Below are 19,376 nucleotides of genomic sequence, written 5' to 3'. Positions count from 1 at the left end.
TATTTACAGTAACTGCTGGGGGTATCAACAATGGGCGGGGCGCCAAATGCTGGGGACTCCTTCCTTCCCTATTGTATTTCAGGCCCGATAGACTGATATATTGTGCGAGGTTTCCTGTATTTACCGAGTGCACTTGCAAATACAGAGAAATGGATGATTCACTATCAACTGTAGCTTCCCACTGAGCAAAGTACACGTTTAAACCCGTCTGACACACAAAAAGCAGTTTCTCACTCCATCTGCATGTGCTGCTCAACATGCATTTATCCCTCACTTAAGCCAAGTGTGCCCACCAACACCATGCAGAGACTGCAGGTGTGTCCTCTCCCGCTCCATGATGAATCACGCGATGTGGAACGAGACAGGCAGGAAGAGAAAAAACAAAGCCACTAAAATTTTTGATGAGGAGCCTGGTGTTCTCCCTGCTCAATCTGTACACCTCCTGTCTCCAGGCAGGTTGGAGCTACCAGCACACCACGCTACACGAACAGACAAGCTGCCACCCCTGGCACCACCACACAACTTGGTGTGCCATCACAGCCGGCATGTTCCCAGAGCTTGTCTTTCATATTTGTGTGGCAACATGAGGGACGTTTTCGTGTGTTTATATTTAACTCATTATTTTTGATTGTTTTAAGCATTGAATGTTGGCAGGGAGCTGAAAATAGGGCTTCAAAATATACACATCTTGTATCTTTCCTCTGTGTGAAAGTGGAGCCTCTGGACCCTCAGCAAACCACTGACTGAGCTCATTCACACGTATCTTGTAGGATTACAAGAAAGATCTCAGGTTTTGGTGGTTTGCGGTTGAGGCACTCTCTGGGTTGCACGTCTTTCAATCACGTGTTTATTCTGAGGATGACACATTCTCTCCTTTGTAGTGAGTTGTATTGCTGCAGAAGCAGGGCAAAGTACACACAGTTATATAAGCAGTGACAGCTCATCTCGGCTGGTATCACCCTGCAGACAGGATGTGGGGGCGGAGGTAGTTTCAGTTTGACTGATTTATCTCTTCAGTCACACCTTTTCTTTGGATTATCGACTCCCGAGCACCCGGTCTCCAGGTGAAGTTCTGCACGCAGAATTAACTCAGTGATTTACAGGGTGGCGAGAACCTCAACCACGAGTTATTTAAAATGCATTGTCTAAGGAAAGGCACAGTACATCGTGTGAGAGAGATGGAAGATGAGGATGAGGGGGTGGGTGTTTGGTGTTACCCGCTGCTGATTGGTCCACCCGACACACTCAAAGTCTAGAGCGTGGGAGACTTTGTGGCCTGGAAAGGGTCTATGCTCCACTGAGGTGTGTGGGCATCGCTGACTTTGAGACTCAGTAGAATTAATCCACAGAAAAGGAGGGAGAGATGTGGTCAGCAGTGGCAGCAGTAGCAGTAGTGGTCTTAATCGCACAGAGGCCTGTGTGTGTGTGTGTGTGTGTGTGTGTACGTCCCTCTTCCTCCATGCCAAGCCCCAGAAGGCAGGCTGAGGGGCCATGTGATGCCACCCACTCTTGAGTGCAGTGCATGGCGGGGCTGGCGCTAGATCCTGCAGAGCGGGTGGGATGAGCTCAGATATTGGAGGCTGGCACTGGCTGAGAACAAGGCTTAGCTATGGGAGTGTGAGTGTGTGTGTGTGTGTGTGTGGGGGGGGGGTTGGCGTTACCACTCACTGCAGAGGAGGCATCAAAGGCATCAACCTGCTTAAAACACAACAGCCCTGTAAATACTGTCAGGTAGAGCCTTACAGTCTAGTAAACCAGAATTGTACAAAGAGGATCTAAATATTCACTTCATATACCCACTTTTTATTTTCACTGTCTTAATGGGACAACTGCTTATCATAAAAATCTATATTTATGAACTATTGTGTTGCATTGAGGCCTCTAATGGGTTCCTATTATGTGAGGAAGGAGACAGATGCACCTGAAAGGGAAATAATAGGCAATTCAGAATTACTATATATCCTGGTGTTTTAGTTTTAATGAGTTGAGTGAATTTACCAAAACATGGAGGCTGTGCTGAGAGGATGAGAGGCCTGCCAAACGACTGCTGTATGCCTGATAGAGCCCTTTGTTGCTTTGAAAAGCAAAGGGAGGTCCCTCATGCAAATTCAAAGGGAATTCTTAGAAAAGGGGATCCAAGAAAGAAGACAATGCACTCTGTCTCATTCACCACTTGTTATGGAGGACGCAGGATTCAAGAGCTCGGGGATACATTGCTGGGAAGAAAAGGACCCCTCATGTGCCATTGTGTGACTAACATTAGACATCACGTGGAGATGTAAGTCATCTTCAAAACTTAACAAGTCATTCCATATTATTAGCAGCCGCAGTCCACAGATGTGACCTGAAGCGCGGGGGAAACAGTTGGAGAAGTCAACCCACATTGTTGTCTCTAGCAGCCCAGTCACGAGACTATATCTCAGTCAGAAGTATGCAATTCATCCCACTCATTACAGGCTACTGCAACGTTCTCCTCACTCTCACTCCACCAACTCAGCCAGCTGCTACAATACAGACTGTGGATTCTTGAAAAAAGCAAAGGCTAACTTTACCTCATACTTTTTTATTGAAAAATATTTTCTTCCTTTTCTTTCTACATTTGCATTTGGGAGTTCTGACAGAGACAGGGACTGATTTGTTACTCTGCCTAAACTTATATTTACTGTACAGGTCACTATTGCTCTCCTCACTTATTGCAATCTGTGGGTGCCTAATAGTTTAACAAGACCTTACAGTATACAGCCATGCTAGAGGCTCTTTGAGACTGTACTTCGGCACAGTGTTGCTTTGAGTTCAACGCTAACATTTAAACAATTTTACCTTGTTCCTCAGCTTAGGTGAGCATTTAAGCATGCTAACACTTGCACTGAACACAAGTACAGCTGGGGCTGATGGGAATGTCGTTAGTCTTGCCGTCATCCATTCATAAAACAAAGAGAGTTAGGAGGAGGTAAAGTTAGGGGAACGCAAACGTTTTTACAAATTCATTATTAGGGGGAAAGTATTGTCTGTGCAAAATGCTATGACGATATATTCAATCGTGGTGGAGCAACTGACTGACATCACTAGAGCCATGCTGCCAGCTAGAAATTTTAAAAACAACCCAAAAGACACTCTATATTTACTTAACCATGACTGCTTGTGTATATCAAATGATGATCATTTCACTGGAAGCCTTTGGTCACAGCTTTTAATGTGCTACAATGAATCCCTTCTCACTCTGTTATTCTCACAAGCTGCTTTTCTCGGCATTTGAAGATTTAATCAAGCTGTAATTAAATGAATCCATTCATATCTACAAAGGTAAATAAATAATGAGCCATTTCTTTGAATTTCCTCTGAGTCATTTGAGTCACTGAGTGTTTGATACCATTTGTCTTGACATTTGCTCGCATACAGGAAGCCATCACCAGATTTAACCATGGCAGGGTTGGAGGACACTCTCACATGAATGCACTTGCTGACTTTCTGCTGCTTTTCCAAAGCCTCTTTCGCTGCGTGGCATCGACCCTAATGCCAATGTCGAGGCATCTCTGGAGGAATAAAGCAGAGTTAGAGCTCCAAGTCTGGAGTGCTGCCCTACTTGTCAGTTCAGTCCCAAGAATCTCAACGCTGTAACCTCAGAAGGATTTTGGTGGAAATATTCCCCTCATTCTATTTTGTTTGACTCATTCAAAAAGCAAGATTAATTACCTTTTTCAAATAACCATAGAAAGTATCCTATTTTAGAGACAAATAGTCTCTTAAAGGGCCACTGCACTGATTTTAGACATGAAGAGCAGTTCGTTGGAAGTACTTTGCAGTTGTTTAATGTCTCCTGAGGCTCTGGAGAAGCTTTGTCAAGTCTGAGAAGTTAACCCTGGTGATGTCATCAGGGTTAACTCAGCTTCAGCTTTGGGACTTTAAACTCTTTAAAGTTGGTGTTACAAAGTTGGGGCATGGAGTTTAAAAGACCAGCCAGAAGGGTTTTACAATAGAAACTGTTGAATCAAACTGGGAAACTAGGAATTGTAGGATCCAGTCTGTTTGGAGCTTGACCCACATTTGCAACAAAAAAATCTGCATATTTCGGTCTTTGTTGCATCAATTTAGACAAAGTCTCTCACAAGTCCATCAACATTATAGAAGTGCAATGTTAAAAGTGGAGCACTCCTTTAAAGATGCTGCTAAGCTATGCTAATGACAATTGTACTTTTCAGGGAAAATTGTGACAGTTCAGATAATCATCCTCAGTGATTGTTGTTTAAAACAACATAACCATATTCAGTTGTGATTAGTTCTGGTACCCTAATACAGTCATTTAACCAGTTATCGTCTGCTTTTAGGCCTCACTAGAAAAAGGAAAAGAGGATAAAAGCTAATAAATAGCAAACAAAGTGTATTGTAACGTATGTGGATCAAGAGAAACCTAAACAACATGATCTCAATGGTAACGTGATTGAATATTGATTTAGAAAATCATCAGCCTAAAAATAAACTCTATAATCTCTAGATTTCCTGATGATAACCGCCTTGAGGAAATACAAAAATGACGCAGACACACCATGTTTGTAACAATAAACTATTTTTTTTCATATTTACATCTGTACCTAATGTGCAAATTAATAATTTTAAGTAGTGTAAAACTCTTAAAGGAATACAAAATCATATCTTACAGTCCTAACATGGTGAGAGTCCATGAACTTGTCACATAGAAACAAAGAGGAGCAACACTGCAGTGTGTACAGGAGAGAGACAGAAGCAAACCCAGGGAGCAGTGGACATCCTTGGCCAGGACACACTTAGGTAAGGACAGCATGGTACATTATCCAAGCATCACCAGAACAAACAGCAACACAAACACTGCGTCGTTACAGTAGTCATGTCGAATGAGCAGAAAGCACTTGGAGGCCCGGGGTTTTACAAACCCACTGATTGGTTAAAGCACTGATGATCACAAAGGCTTGAGGTGCTCTTAGCAGCAGGTGCTTCTTTTAAACGGCCTCTAGATATGGAAGAAGAACAGACAATCTCACACTGGATCAGTGACACATCTATACTGCAGGTCACCACATAGTGCTAATAGCATGATTGCACATTGTGTTGTTTGTGTGGAGGGGAAGAGACACGTAATCACACTTCAGACAAATACGCATCGGCCTGCTCTCACTACCCACAATTCTTCTCATCTAACACATTAACCGAATAGAGTAGTTAACAGGCGACTCAGAGAAACACACCATAAACACTGCATATTTCAGAAGCAATTCATCCTCTGCACACTGTTCGGTGTTTGCCACAGAAAACATTTTGAAAAATTTGAATTGTAATCTTTTCTAAGGAAGCCAGTTTGGCAGTGCTCGTGGATTTAAGGAGGTCGACTTCGGGTACAAATGTGAAATGATATCTTACACATTATCTTGAGTCCAATTCTGACACAGGAAACCCTTGTACTGTGGCAAGAACAAAGGTACACTTAACAAATGAGATAGTTTTACATTTTCATCCTAATCCAAGATTACAATCTATAATGCTTACACATTTTAATTCCTGTAGTTCAAATTTGTTTACAAAAGCACACCGTGACAATCCTTTACAATTTACAAGACACAGTTAACCTACAGTAACTATATTATTGGTGCATAGACAAAATTGGGAGAGGGTGTAGCAAAAATCACCAATTTATTGCTTTAAAGTCTAATATTAATCTCCCATTGAATTTCTTTTGATTGCAAAACAACTACAAATGTTTGAAGAACCAAGCAGAGGTATTGCATTCAAACTGATTAAAAGAGCTAAAATGTTCCCTCCTGATGAGATGCAAATCTTTTTGTACTTTAAAAAATAAAGAACTTTCCCTCACATACAGAACGTTATATCACAGAGAGATGACTTTTACTCTAAAACAAGTAAAAGACTAACTTCAATGAGACAAAAAAAAAATAAACACAGCACAATTTCTGGCCAAAGCTGCTCACTGTTTCAAGTTCTGCTTCCCCTATCACAAAGTAATACTCTTTACTAACATGGGAGGGGTGACAGGAATACAAGAGCATTCTTCAACAAAATAGGAAAATGTTTGCCATCATGTTATTCTAAATGCAGAGTGCAGATGGTGTCGTTCCTTCACGTCTCCTGTGGCCTTGCTGACAAGTGGCTGAAGTGGCTGTGATGGCTATGCGGGCCTCTGCACTTTGCTCTCCCTCTCCTTGCGTTTCAGCTCCTCTCTGTAGCAGTAGGAGCAGTAGTTGTCTGTCTCTGACCTGCCGTAGAAGGAGCAGTTCTCCCTCTTGCAGCGGCGCTGCTGAAAGCAGTACAAAGGGCTTCCAGAGCTCCGCCCTTTGGTTTTCTCTTGGTTGAGCCAGGTGTGAGACGAGTTGTCCTCATCAGCAAACTCCAAGCAGTCCTGAATGTCCCCCGCGTTGAATCCATTGGTGTAGGTGTGAGACTTGTGTTCGCCAGGCATGTTGTAGGACAGGGTCTCTATGGTGTTAACAGTGCGGACCCCGGACAGGCGAGCGGGGCTGTAACTCTGGGATGAGAGTGTGCGGTTCTGCTGGGGGTAGGTGGCGCATGTCTTTAGGGTGCCCACCACAGGCTTATAGGGGTCATCTTGGAAGATGGAGGATTGCATGTTGACATCTTGTAAGTGAATCACGCTGTGCCGCTGGATGGGCGGTGTATGGCTGTAGTGGGCAGACACAGGAACGGGCCCAGGTCTCTTAGCACCAATACTGGGGGAGGAGTAAGGCGCAGGGGCTGGGGCTGGGTGGGGGACATGGTGGGAGGCTGTTGGCGGGGTGAGAGGAGGGACTGGGACAGAGATGAGAGGGGCTGCAGGAGTGGGACTGTTCCTGCCCTGCATCTTGAGACCCATTGGGGGCTGGGAGTTGTGGTTGTAGGTGTGGGTGTGGTGGGGCAGCACGGGAGAGCAGCTCTCCGGTGGCGAGCTGTCCGATCTCTCCCTCTGGAAGACACTCTCATGCTCGGGCTTCTTCACGGCCACCTCGTTAGTGGCAGGCGGCTTCTTCTCGGCCTCCTTCCTCTTCTGCTCCTGCTCCTGGCTGAAGCGCTCCTGGGCGTTGGTCAGGTAGTAGCTGATCATCTCCTCGTGGAACTGGTGTCGATGGCTGGTGAGCAGGAGGCCTGCAAAAATGAACTTGCGCTCCCCCTGCATGGCAGCCCGCAGGATGTTGAGGCTGAGCTTGACATCGGTGCTGTATTTCCAGTTTTCCAGGGTCTTGTCTCTCGCTGCACTGTCCTGTCTCCCTGGGGGGGAGGAGCTGGAGGGTCCGTCTCTGTCTGTAGGGGATGGACTAGTGGTCTTCTCAGAGGAAGTGGAGCTGGCTGACTGGCCCGACTCCTCCTTGCTCCCTTTGGTTGTCTTAGACTCCTTTTTCTTTGTCTTTTCCCCTCCATTCTCCCCACTACGACCTGAGCCAGAGTTAGATTTGTTCATTTTTCCGTGCACAAGGCCACCCAGACCTCCCATGTTCTTCTTCAGCTTGATTCCCAAGGTTTTGCTGAAGCTACCTAGTTTGTTGGCTACAGAATCAGCCCGGCTCTTGTCTTTGTCCTTGCGCTGCTTGTCTTTGTCCTTCTCCTTGCTGGGCTTGCCGTTGTTGACGTTAGAGTTGCTGCCGACAGACTCGCGGTCAGAGTCCATAGACTCAGCTAGAGACTGGACATCCTCACCTGCAGAGGCTGTGGGAGACTCTGGCTGAGCGAGGGGAGCCTGCACAGAAATACACACAAAAACACACAGCAATGAATAAAACACAGAACATAGCAATGAGGTCTCAGGGAAATTTCTCAGGGACTCCCAATCTATTCCAGACAAATATTTAAAAAATATATATTTTTAAAAGTACATAATCAGAAAAAACAGAGCAATTCCTGGGACTCTGACAGTAGATAAAAGTGATTGATTGAACAGTATGTGGTTTCAAGACCATCTGGAATCTGAAATGTCTCTCTGGCTAAATTAACCGTGAAGAACCACAAACACGTGTGAGAAAACGTTACCCTCGTTTCAGATGGAATTCGGATCCATGTTACATTCATGTAGTTGTGCAGCAGGTTGAGTTTGGCCTCCAGAGACAAGATGAGACTGTGGGAGAACATGTGACCACAATTAACAACTAGCAGTGATATAACAGTGACCTTTTTTTTTTTTTTACTAGAACCCAATGGCATACGTATATAGCATATTAACGGATCTGAGTTTGACATTTTTAGGAACTTATTGAATTTAAGAAAACTTTGAATGCTTGCAATGCATTAAGGGTAATATAAAGAGGTGTTATTAGAAACTTGAACATTCTTTCCATGTATATCAGCGTTGGAGCTTGTTAAAGGGACAGTTCACCCCAAAATCAGAAATACATATTTACCTGTAGTGCTATTTACCAATCTATATTGTTTTGGTCAGAGATGCCTAGTTTTGGAGATCTTGGCTGTAGAGATGTTTGCTTTCTCTCCATTAAGCTGTGACTATATTACAGCTTGTGGTGCTCAAAGTGCCAAAACAATGCATTTGAAAACAGCAATATCTCTCTCCAGAAACATGACCCAGTCCCTCAACATAATCCACAGACCCTCGATCTACAGCTGCAAACGGTATCAGCGTGTAAAAGGAAGCGTGCATCTACTCATGGACGAGATGTAACCTTATTGATTATAGACGCACCCTGGGAATACGGTTGACAGGTGTAGTTTGGTTGACAGAAAATAGTTCCTACATGAAACTAGGTCTGTGTATTATCTTGAGTAACCGGGTCACGATGTCTGGAAAGAGACATTGCTGTAGTTTTTCCAAATGTATTTTCTGGCGCTTTGAGCACCACAAGCCGAGTGACATCTAGTCCCAATATACTCGAAAGAGGGCAGACATCTCTTTGGCGCCATCTCTAAAAGTAGGCCACTCACAGCAAATGTATTTTTGGGTGTATTTTGGGGTGAACTGTTCCTTTAAATGATAAGCTGACCCCCCTGACTGGCAGGAATGTGAAACAGAAAACCCTTAGATAAACTCTTTGTTAGTGTGTTGCTGCTTTAGTGAGGCCATTCCTGGAAAACCCTATGGATGACTGATGTATCTCACAATTTGTTCTCTCTCGGCTCACTCTTTAAAGTGACCTGAGCTCGGAGGCCATAATGAGAGTTAAATCCTCCACATACAGCCCTGTGTGTAGACTAACAGAACTGTCCTGGCCTGCAGTTTTTCACCCTTCGTGGGTCTTTCGTAGTCAGCGCCACTGTGTTCTTTGTTGATAAGCATCAACACCCTGCGATATGCTCTCCAGGACTTACTTGGCTAGCTTGGTATTATCATTGTCGTCCCTCCCCCACTCCCAGTCCCTGCCAGGGTCCACGGCAAAATGGAGTGCCAGCAGCTTGTGCTCCGAGTCAGTCAGAGGGATAACAGCTGGAAGAGATGAGATTATCAGAAGGTTAGTTTGGTCTAGCTCTACCACCGGAGTCTATGTTGCACGCCACCCATTCTCTCACAAGGCCACCGTGGTGGCAGAGTTAACGTGACACCATACTGACTCACTAGAATAATACCATGTTAATTATCCCAGATGTCTGTCAGCATGGGGTAAAGTATACTGTGGGTGCATTCTATCTGGCATACATTTTTTAGGCAGAGAGGTAACCGTGACCAGTGAGTGTCACTCATGCTGACTCATCCAGACAGTGAAGGTCAAGAATGAATTATTAATTCTCAAATTGGGTCTTATTTTCATCGGAATCTTTACTATCTCTAATGATAACACTGCAATATCTAGAGATAACACTCAGATCTGGAAACACAGTGACATTGCTACAGCAAAGTCCAATGGGGCAAGGCAAAAAATAAAAAAAAACAGTTTAGTCAGATTATCTAAAACACTTTATTTGGCGGTAAATCCAAACAGAGTATACTTTTAATGTTGGTCATAATCCTTTGATTCACAGACACAATGTGCGTGCACAACTATAGGAAGTATGTTAGGTCAAAGTTGAAGTAGGAAGTCAGTCTGTAAACTGTGATGAATTTACAACACACACCTTGGGTCATAATTTTACCGTTTGTCATTGTTTTCTCTTCCACATAAACCTTGGTGTCGGCCTTGTATGTTTTCTTATTAGACACATCCCAGACCTTTGCAGATACTTGGGTCAGTGCAGTGTTATCATTACCAGAAGGAGTGATGGGCAAAACTACCAAAATAGGACCCAGGTTGTGACCAACTGAAAGCATCCCTAAGCTAAACTAAAGGATTTGGTAGTCTGAGTTTGGCACGATGAGGCTGCTGCTTGGATTCACATTGAACCGAGTAGCTCTGCAGTTGTTCGGGGCTGTACAGGATGATTTAGTTTAGTAATAGAGTGCAATCAGACACAGGACTGCTGAAAAATTGAACGAGTGCTGAAATAATTTCATTCATACCCTGCTGATATGATCAGCTACTTACAAGCAGGAAGATATTTTCAACATTATAACACTGGACAGAGCACATAAAACAGACACCCACCCGAGCTTCCTCTCGTGGGAAGCGTGCTTATATTATGAGCACAGTGCGGGCGTGTATGTGTTTGTGTGTGAGTGCATGGCTGCCTTTCAAAACAAGAGTGTGAGGAGGACTAGCTAGACCCCACTGGCCCACATGACAGCTCTCCTCAGGCTGCCTGGTGTGGGGGCTGTTGTCCGCATGACAGCAGAGAGAGGCAGGCTGTTCAGGCAGAGGACATTCCAGCCTTCACTGTCAGCCCCAGATGGAAGATACAGTCTCCTCCCCGCCTTATCAATTCTTCCACTGCCATTGGGCTGCTCTGCTCTGCAGGCTTCATGCGGACACAGACACGAGCAGCAACGGCCCCTCCCGTGTCCCTGATGAAACTGCAGGTCAAACGCTCACTCTTACCCACTTGTGTCTCTTCCTGAGTGCCTGTGCATAGGTGCAAAGTACACTATAAATCACATGTGTCAAAATAGTGTTGATACATGCATAGTGATGATGCCTTATGTTTTTGAAACAGAATTAGTGCGGCCACACCCATGCTAGCAAATTTAACACTGCAAACATGATCACTTATTGGTATGTGACACCATTAGTCGCTACGCAAACAAATTCCAACAGCTGAGTAAATACATCACTAATAGCAGTGCTGACAAACCCGCCTACAGACCTGTCCTTAAATGTCAAGGTTGCCTTCGCGTCATACCTGAAAATTGCGATGCATTTTACACCATCTTCCAAAAAATAAAAAAGCATGACTAATGCCTGTAACCACAGAGACAAACAGTAATGAGAGCAGTGGCATTGCAACGACGAAAACTGGGAGGAAAAAAAAGAGTGGTTTTCTTAAAGAAGGGTCTTTCCTAGAACACTCTTGCCCAGAAAAATTCAGTCATAATCAGAAACACACACGGACAGACAGAACGCAGTTAACCAGCTCCCACTCAGTTCCCAGTAAGGGTCATGCAGCAGGCAGCGGAGGTCCGTGAGGTGGCGTCCTGGCTCCCACGATGCAGCTGTCCTCCTTTCACGCCATTCCAAACTGCTGTGTGTGCTGTTGTTCCCACTTGAGTCCGGTCCAGATTTCAGAGATTCAACACTGCCAATGGAGCTCTGGGGGACTAAAGTGTGCTGTAATGTATTTAGTATCCCTGTTGGCAGCCTTGTTTTGTTGTCCTTGAATGACCGATTCCCATAGCTTATGCATGAATGACATCATAGCCCTCCGCGCTATGCGAGCTGTGTACTCAGCAACATAGCTGTCAGCCTGCTCAGTTTGCATCTTTGAAATCGGAGGGGGACTTGGGTGTAACCTGTGAGGAAACAGCTGCTGGAAATGAGGTAGATAACCTTTCTAAGCATGCATTCACATGATTTGATTGCTTTTTTTAGTTTGCACAAAATTAAAAAGTACAAGTATATCATGCCTCGTGTCATGAGAGCAGGAAAGGAGAGGATTCTCTCTCCTCGTTTACCCCCTTCAGAGGACGAACTCACCCATTACAAGCTTTTAGTCACAGCAGGAACAGTGAGCCAATGTTTCCTCTGTTTACAATTCAAGAAGAATTTGTGCTGTCTGGAAAATGCACAAATTTGAATCCTTGACTTTGGTCACTCAGCCCAGCTGCAGATTTAAAGGACTCAATTCAGCAGACTAAACAGCAGTCATGCATATAAACAAGCCTGAGCTTATTTTCACCACAGATTTTAACAGCAGAACCATGGTGGTAATTACAAGAGCATCACATTTGAAGTAACATATAAAACCACAACAAATAGGATTTTAATTCAGACTGCCATATTGATTTAACCACGCCGACTGCATGGGGAGAAATACACTGGGTGTCTTTAATAGATAGAGAGGTAGAACCTGGCCAGAGCTGGATGGTTACACTGTTACTGTTATGTAGGTGGTCTTTGTGTAAAAGACGGTCATTTACTTCATTCAGATGGGTGTTAGGGGGTTGACGATGGGATGCCAAAGAAAACCTGGAAGTCTTTTGGTACTGGGACCAGAGCTTGAAATAGCTCCACCGTTTTTTAGAGGTCCAGTTCCACTCACACATCGTTTAACCACAGGAGCACAAACAAGCTGATAAAAGACATTGCCAACAGCGTCTACTGAGGAGCCAGTCATTATCACACAGCAGGTGAGCAGCAGTGGGCTGATAGAAAACACATAGAAAGCTCTGGGTTCACCTGACTACCTTACTCAGAAGAAAAAAACAACTTGACTGTGTGGTTGGGATGTGCCCAGAGGGAGAAAAATGAAATAAAAGAAAGTTTTGATCCTTAGCAATAACCTCTTTAGACTTTAGACACCCCTCCCTTTTGTTTTGTTTTTCATGCAAGCTGGCCATAAAAGGGTCAGTAGCGTGATGTGTCAGTGTGGTTTAGAATCGGGTTACTTCGTTATAACCTTCCGTACAGACGGCTGAAGAAAGAGCCAGTATTCTAACCCAGCCTCTGGCACCTGAACACACACAGGGCCGACAGCTTCTCGGATGCTCTTCGCTCTGCTGGGGGAAACTGAGACCAACCCTCTACCTGAGACGTCCGCACACTGGCCTGGCTGTAAGCAGAGACGATCGGTTTGTTGAGGCCCCAACACGGGACCCTGCCCATATCTGGTGATGTGGTGAGGGCTTAAGGGCCGGCTGGCGCTGCTCTGTCCTAATTGGCAATGGAAGATTAGGTCTGTTTGTCTGTCTGACCCTCTGCCTGTCTGTTCAGCATATAAGCATTGTACCATTTCTTAAAATTCAGAAACAAACATTACTTATAAATATCATACAAAACAATAAAACTACACCTCTTACATACATAACAAATGCAGGGAAACATGCCATGAGCAGCACAGATTTGTGTCATTGCTGTGAAATATGATTCATCACGTGACATACAAATGCACCAAGCTAAGCATACAAATGTTTTCATAACATCTTGGAGAGAGAGAGAGAGAATGCAGACAAAACGCACTCTGATTCCTATCACAGGACACAGTGTACCAGAATGAAAAAGTAGAGTCATGCAGTGCTGTAGTGGTCGAGCTACAGCCGCTTCTTTGGACGTATGCACCATCTGGTGGACAAAACAGAGAACCCACCTCTGCAACACTAAAACACCCAAATAAATAAAAGTGGGTGTGCTGAATAGTTATGTGCTGTGGAGTAGGCTGCCTTTCATCCCTGATGTGCTGCTGGCATTAAAAGGGAATGACTTCAGGGCAGGGATTGCATGATAGTAATCACGTCTGTCTGCTAAGTCTGCAGTGGTCGTACCCAGACGTAATAACTAGGTTGGTGTTTACATGCCGAGAATAGGAAACGTACATGCTCAGAAAAGCACACGAGAAGGAGGAAGACAGAGAGCGGAAGAGAGAAACAGTTTGCATAAGTGTATCTGTGTTTGAGAGTGAGAAAACGAGGCAGAGGGACGGAGCTGGCCGGCAGCCCACGCAAGTGACAAGTGAGTTCCACCCACTGAGTCAGATACAGAAGAGTGCCGTGACTACCAAGACCGGTTGTCAAGGAGATCCACTCTATTTGTCAATTAAAGGAACTCCATGTGAAGATTACTCAGACCTCGAGAATAAGCAACACGTCCGGAGTGGAAGCACAACAAGACAAAAACAAGAGCCACTCACACGAAATGGAAAATCCACACCCCGTCGCCACGACGCAGCAATGTATCACAGAGCCCCGTGAAAGAGGCAAACCGTAAACAGACCGACTGTAACTCTCTCAATTCAAACGGTGACCTCTGAGAGAGAGATGTGGATACACAACAACATACAATTGAATTATTTGATCAGTGCTCAGTAAGTCAGAAGAAGTGGCCTGCTGTCCACCTCCCATCCACGTTGGCCACTCCCTGGTTCCTGCTGTCGACTGGCCTGCTTTAATAATGGAGCACAGGTAATTAGACTGCTGTCTCATACATTATTCACCTCTAGCAGTACAGGCGGACCACTCGCCCTCATTCTTGCAATCTACCCACTTAAAGTTAAACCAGAGACTGCCTCACTAATGCACATTACAACAGGTGACACTTGGGATTTTTGAAGAACAGGAGGTCAAGAAAAGGTTCACATCCCACATTCCAATCTGCGTATGCCTCCAGATTTTTCCGTGAACATTATGTAAGTGGTTTTGTGATGATGCACAGTTGCTTACCTTGCTCTCGCTGCTGGTCTCTCTGCTCCATGGACACCAGTGCGGAGAAGTGAGCCTGATCGTAGGCTAGGACCAGAGGGGAGCAGTGGCAGCGGCTCGGAGGAACCTCCAGAGGAAGATAGAGCCCTCCAAACGGGATGGGAGCAAACGCTGGAACACCACATCTAGTGTCAGTACATTGCTTATCCTACTGTAGTGTAGAAGATCAACGCAAGATGCGGTCAGCCTACCTTCTCCTCCTGAGTCTCTGAGCATGGTGTCCGCCACCACTACAATTGGCCTGCGTAACACGTGGGCCAGCACAAACACATGGAACTCCTCCAGACTCTCATAGACCGGATCCTCAGAGTTATCCACCCTGCAACAAAAAACCAACAACAACCATGTAACACAGTGGGCTCATGGGATACTATGACAATTTCCTGACTTGGAATAGACGGATGCAAAAACATCTGCCAAAAACAGTAAATGTCATGTGCCTGCGTGATCTAACCTGATCCATTTTGCCCTCTGGCTACCTTGAACAGACTTGTACAAAGATCCATCTATTCGTACACGAGATTGAATGAAAGAGAGCAGGAGAGATAAAGAGGGAGAGAGGGTGAGACCGAGAGAAAAAGCAGAGGCAGAGCTATCAGGCATGCAACCACCAGGGAACCAGATGATGTGCAACAATTAAGTTGTCAGCCATACAAACAGCCACGCTGCCAAATTCACTCTAATAAAGAGCCTCTTAATATGTGAATCCCACTCATCCTATTTAGGGGCTCATCTCACACTAGGACCATCAAATGTCCCTGACCTGATTACTGTATTAGAGTCTAACTCAATGAGAGGTTAAAACCACCAGAATGAATGAGTAAATTGTGGGATATTTTCAGTGATAGAGGGCTTTGTGCTAGACAAGTCAACGCTGGCGAGGACAGCTAATTAACGCAGTTATTAAATAGTTTTCAGATGCTGCTGTCACACGGAAATAGCCGTTGCATGTTTTCTCATGAGGTTTTTTACATCTATCTTTGAAGTCAGCACTGAGCGCAAACAACCACAACCTGCTCAGATCACATGTTATGCAAGTGAATTACATTTCAACCTGCAGACACCTTGGTGAGTTTTTTTTATTTCCATCATAGTTGTTTTTCTTCTACCAAAATAGCTGCTATGCCCATCGTGTACATAAGAGAGAGAATGAGTGATACTTTCAGTGAAAATGGAAACAAGAGACAAACCACAAGGTTTCTGTGCGTAGGAAGAGGAAACTACAGTTAGTTTCAGATCTGCCTCTGTAGCCTATGATAAACCCACTCATACACTTGTTTATGCATCGGGTGGGGGGGGGGGGGGGGGACAAATGATTAATACTGATGGCAGCCAGTAGATGGCACAGTCTCACACTACAGCATCAACAATGTTATTAAATCAAGGAGTCAATTTCAAAGTACTAGTGGGAACAATGAGTTTCCCTGACAAATCCATCGAAGTGAGAAGGTCACTTTTGCTTTAAATGTGGGCCTCCTGCGGTGTTCCAACATACAAGCCATTAAAACACAGCAGGAGAGTGTGATGTGTGATGTGGGACGAGAGCTGTGCAACACTCACTACGGCTACTCCGTGTTGTTCCACTCTCCATCTTATACAATGACTACGGAGCAAACATTGCTGGATTCTGGTTGAAGGGATGTAATATGCGTTGTGTCTTTGGGAGTAAAATGGGGATAAATGTGAGTCAAACTGCTTACCCTCCACTGGTGTTGCCGTTTTTGCTGAGGTGAGTGCGAGGCTCACTGGAGGCCAACTTCAGCAGCTCGTTCCACTCTCTCTCCCACTCCTCCTCAGTGTACACCAGCCCCGACTGCACCAACACACACACACACACACACACACATAGAGAATTTCTAATAAATCACCCACACAATCCTTGTCATTATTTATCAGAACTAATCTCCAAAGTTATCTCCAGAACCTTTATGCATCTACATATCTTTTGTCATATTTTTGCCGTTAATGGATGAAAGATGAAAAAAAACAGACAGGGATCATGCGTAATTAGAGAAAGGTGGATGACATGCAACAAACCAGGACGCTGCGTTTACATGGTGTGCGTCTTAGATCAGTGGGCCACCAGAACGCCCGAAGGCATTTTTAAAATATGAGCATCTGGACTACTTCTTTGCCTGAGCTATCTTTGGTGACACCATTTTTCTAATAGATTGGCAAATACCTTAATCCATGAACATCAAGAGAAGGGAGAGGAAGTGCAGAGGATTTGACAGTATCAACACTGCTACTAATGCACACTTGGTATCATCAAAAAGACTATTTTCCTCGCAGCAAAAATCCAAATGTGCGACCCAGCAAGGAAGCTAAAATCAGCGCTTAATAACAGCGGTTACATGTGGCTCATCCCTTCGCTTGCTCTTATGGATGTGTTAATGCTATCATTCGTGAAAGTGGATGTGATGCATTTACTCTTCCAACCTCCTTGTTCTGTTGGGTTTGCTGCCACCTCCACCTCCTCTTCAGAGCGTCTCTCTCCGCTCCGCTCTTCATCATGGTATACAGGGATTTCCTCAGCATCAGGTCTCTGTCATGGAAGCCCCACATCCCTGATTGACACAGATTCAAGACACCGTTACTGCTTGTTAAGATTGAGGACATAAAACAATAACACAGCCATTGCACCAAACTATATAATCATTATGAGAAAACCTCAGCTCTTTAACTTCCTGTCTAAAAATGTCTTTCATCACTCATCAAAGGGCCTTAGTTGTCCGACTGTCAGTGTAAATTGCATTAGCTCTGCTGCCTCGAACATTGACAGCTCCTGCTGCAGTCGTCCTCACACTGGGAAGTCAACAACCTCCTTCGGCAGGGACCTGAATAAACTGTGAATCCACTGAACCCTGCAGCTGACAGTTTCCTGCAATGTATAGGTCACGTATCTCCCTCCCTCCCTTCCTTGCTACCTTTGCTCTTCCAATCCTCCTTTCCCACTCCCTCCTCTGGATTCAGCAGCTGTGACGCAGCACTGACGCTGTTAATAGACAGCGTCTTGCACAGTTGTTATGGATGATATGGTAATATCATGTGTTAGATATACTCCAGTGTACATGAGTAGCTCACCCAAAGAGGCAGCATGCAGAAGGCAGTTCCCGTCCCCTGTGGTGGCCAGAGGAAGCAGCTTCTTACAGCTAGTGCACATGGTGGACCACCAGTTCAGACGACCTGCACACACGTACAATATTATAAGACCATGAATTCTGCACAAAACTGAGAAACAGAGGGGAGCAAATACCTTTTAGTTTCAATCCATTTTCAAGTCAACGTTCTCTTAATTTACTCAAATTAAAATGCAGAGACAAAAAATGCATTTGTACGTTTCCAATATAATATCTAATTGGGCTTTACAGGGTCAAAGCAACATTTATTCCTACCCAGCCCAGCATCTCTACGGAGAGGAGAATACAATCTACAAAGAAGAAGTCGCAGCACATAAGAAAAACAGAAACAACTTTGGGAGAGGCATTTCCAAGAGAGATGTTTATTCCACGGGCGACTGGGGATGTAACAGGGGCCATAGGTGATCAAATGAAGGAACAGAAACGTGCTAATTTATCAATAATAGAAAACAATTTTAGGTTTATAGCAAGTATATTTTAGATACAGCAAGTAGCAATAAAATATAGCAATAAAATGGATAAATAAATAAATGAGTCTCAGGTCCATAAAAAGCTCTATAGCTTTTTTAATTACTTATTACATCGTTAAGGGTTACTTTATTTATAAAAATTAAATAACATGAAATTAGTGTCATTTTGAGTGTAGTTTATATCCTGATGATATTATTTTAGACATGGGATGTAAGTAATGGTCCTTTCAGATTCTGTAAAAATCATCTCTGTCAGGAATGCACCACAGATATTTACAGCAGCCTTCGATTGTCCGTCACAACTGTTTGTCACCTTGTTACTCAAATGAACTGTAAACTTAATGTCCTCCAGTCTCACACTACTGGAGCAGGTACCAGTGATGGCCCAATGAGAACAATTAGCCAACAGGCATAATTAGCTTCATTAGCTGAACTTTGAAGGCAATGATTAGCACAGGCCATATGCTTTGCACACACCCTCAAATACCCAGCAGTCTTTCAAAAACCCACTCAGAGTATCTTCCTCCTCAGCCTCACTTTTACAGTATCTCCAGTTTCTGCTCCATCACCGCCCTGCCAGCGTCCCTGAGGGAGAGACGACTGCTTCACAGCCCCGGGCACGGCACACTGCTTTACTGCAGGCAGCCTCGTCGCTCTGAGCCTGGGGTGATCTGACTGCATCATTTATTTAACAACAGTAAACACAGAAGAAGCTCTGAATGATTTACCCCCTCAGTGTGGATGGGCTCATAATGCAGATGTTTTGAATTTTACGTGTTAGATATGAAGTTAATTTTCTTAAAACTTGGACTACTGTTACATCCCAGTTTGTTTAATGATGTTATAACCATGAATGATTCATGTGCTGGTTGATATTCAACCACCCATAAAGGGAGGCTAATACTAAGCTGCTTGTTGTAATTTATTTCACATCTTTTTATTCGCAGAGATACATATTTTATAGCATTTATAGATTTTCTGGTTGGACTGTTGAAAATGTATTCACAATACTAGACAGATTGTCTCTTATTCACTTGTTTATGAAATATAGAAATATGAAAGTCAATA

At 44.3% G+C, this 19,376-nt stretch overlaps 1 protein-coding gene across 2 annotated transcripts in view; it reads right to left on the bottom strand.

Moving 5' to 3' along the window:
* Nucleotides 1-4,545: 4,545 nt before the first annotated feature.
* The window catches only part of otud7a (OTU deubiquitinase 7A), a 33,281-nt gene continuing 18,450 nt past the window's right edge, over nt 4,546-19,376 (bottom strand). For both annotated transcript variants that reach the window (XM_076089130.1, XM_076089131.1), the window contains exons 6-13: nt 17,783-17,884; nt 17,138-17,265; nt 16,399-16,511; nt 14,890-15,017; nt 14,660-14,809; nt 9,292-9,406; nt 8,005-8,089; nt 4,546-7,714 (exon numbers count right to left, since the gene is read on the bottom strand). In XM_076089130.1, the coding sequence (XP_075945245.1) occupies nt 6,155-7,714; nt 8,005-8,089; nt 9,292-9,406; nt 14,660-14,809; nt 14,890-15,017; nt 16,399-16,511; nt 17,138-17,265; nt 17,783-17,884 (2,381 nt within the window). In that variant the 3' untranslated portion in view covers nt 4,546-6,154. The remainder of the gene's footprint in view (nt 7,715-8,004; nt 8,090-9,291; nt 9,407-14,659; nt 14,810-14,889; nt 15,018-16,398; nt 16,512-17,137; nt 17,266-17,782; nt 17,885-19,376) is intronic.

Source organism: Anarhichas minor, unplaced genomic scaffold (assembly GCF_050575085.1).
Source record: "Anarhichas minor isolate MPS153535 unplaced genomic scaffold, ASM5057508v1 ptg000011l, whole genome shotgun sequence".
NCBI classification, from domain to species: Eukaryota; Metazoa; Chordata; class Actinopteri; order Perciformes; family Anarhichadidae; genus Anarhichas; species Anarhichas minor.
Note: the sequence above shows the minus strand (reverse complement) of the source record. Positions and strands in the feature narration are given on the sequence as shown.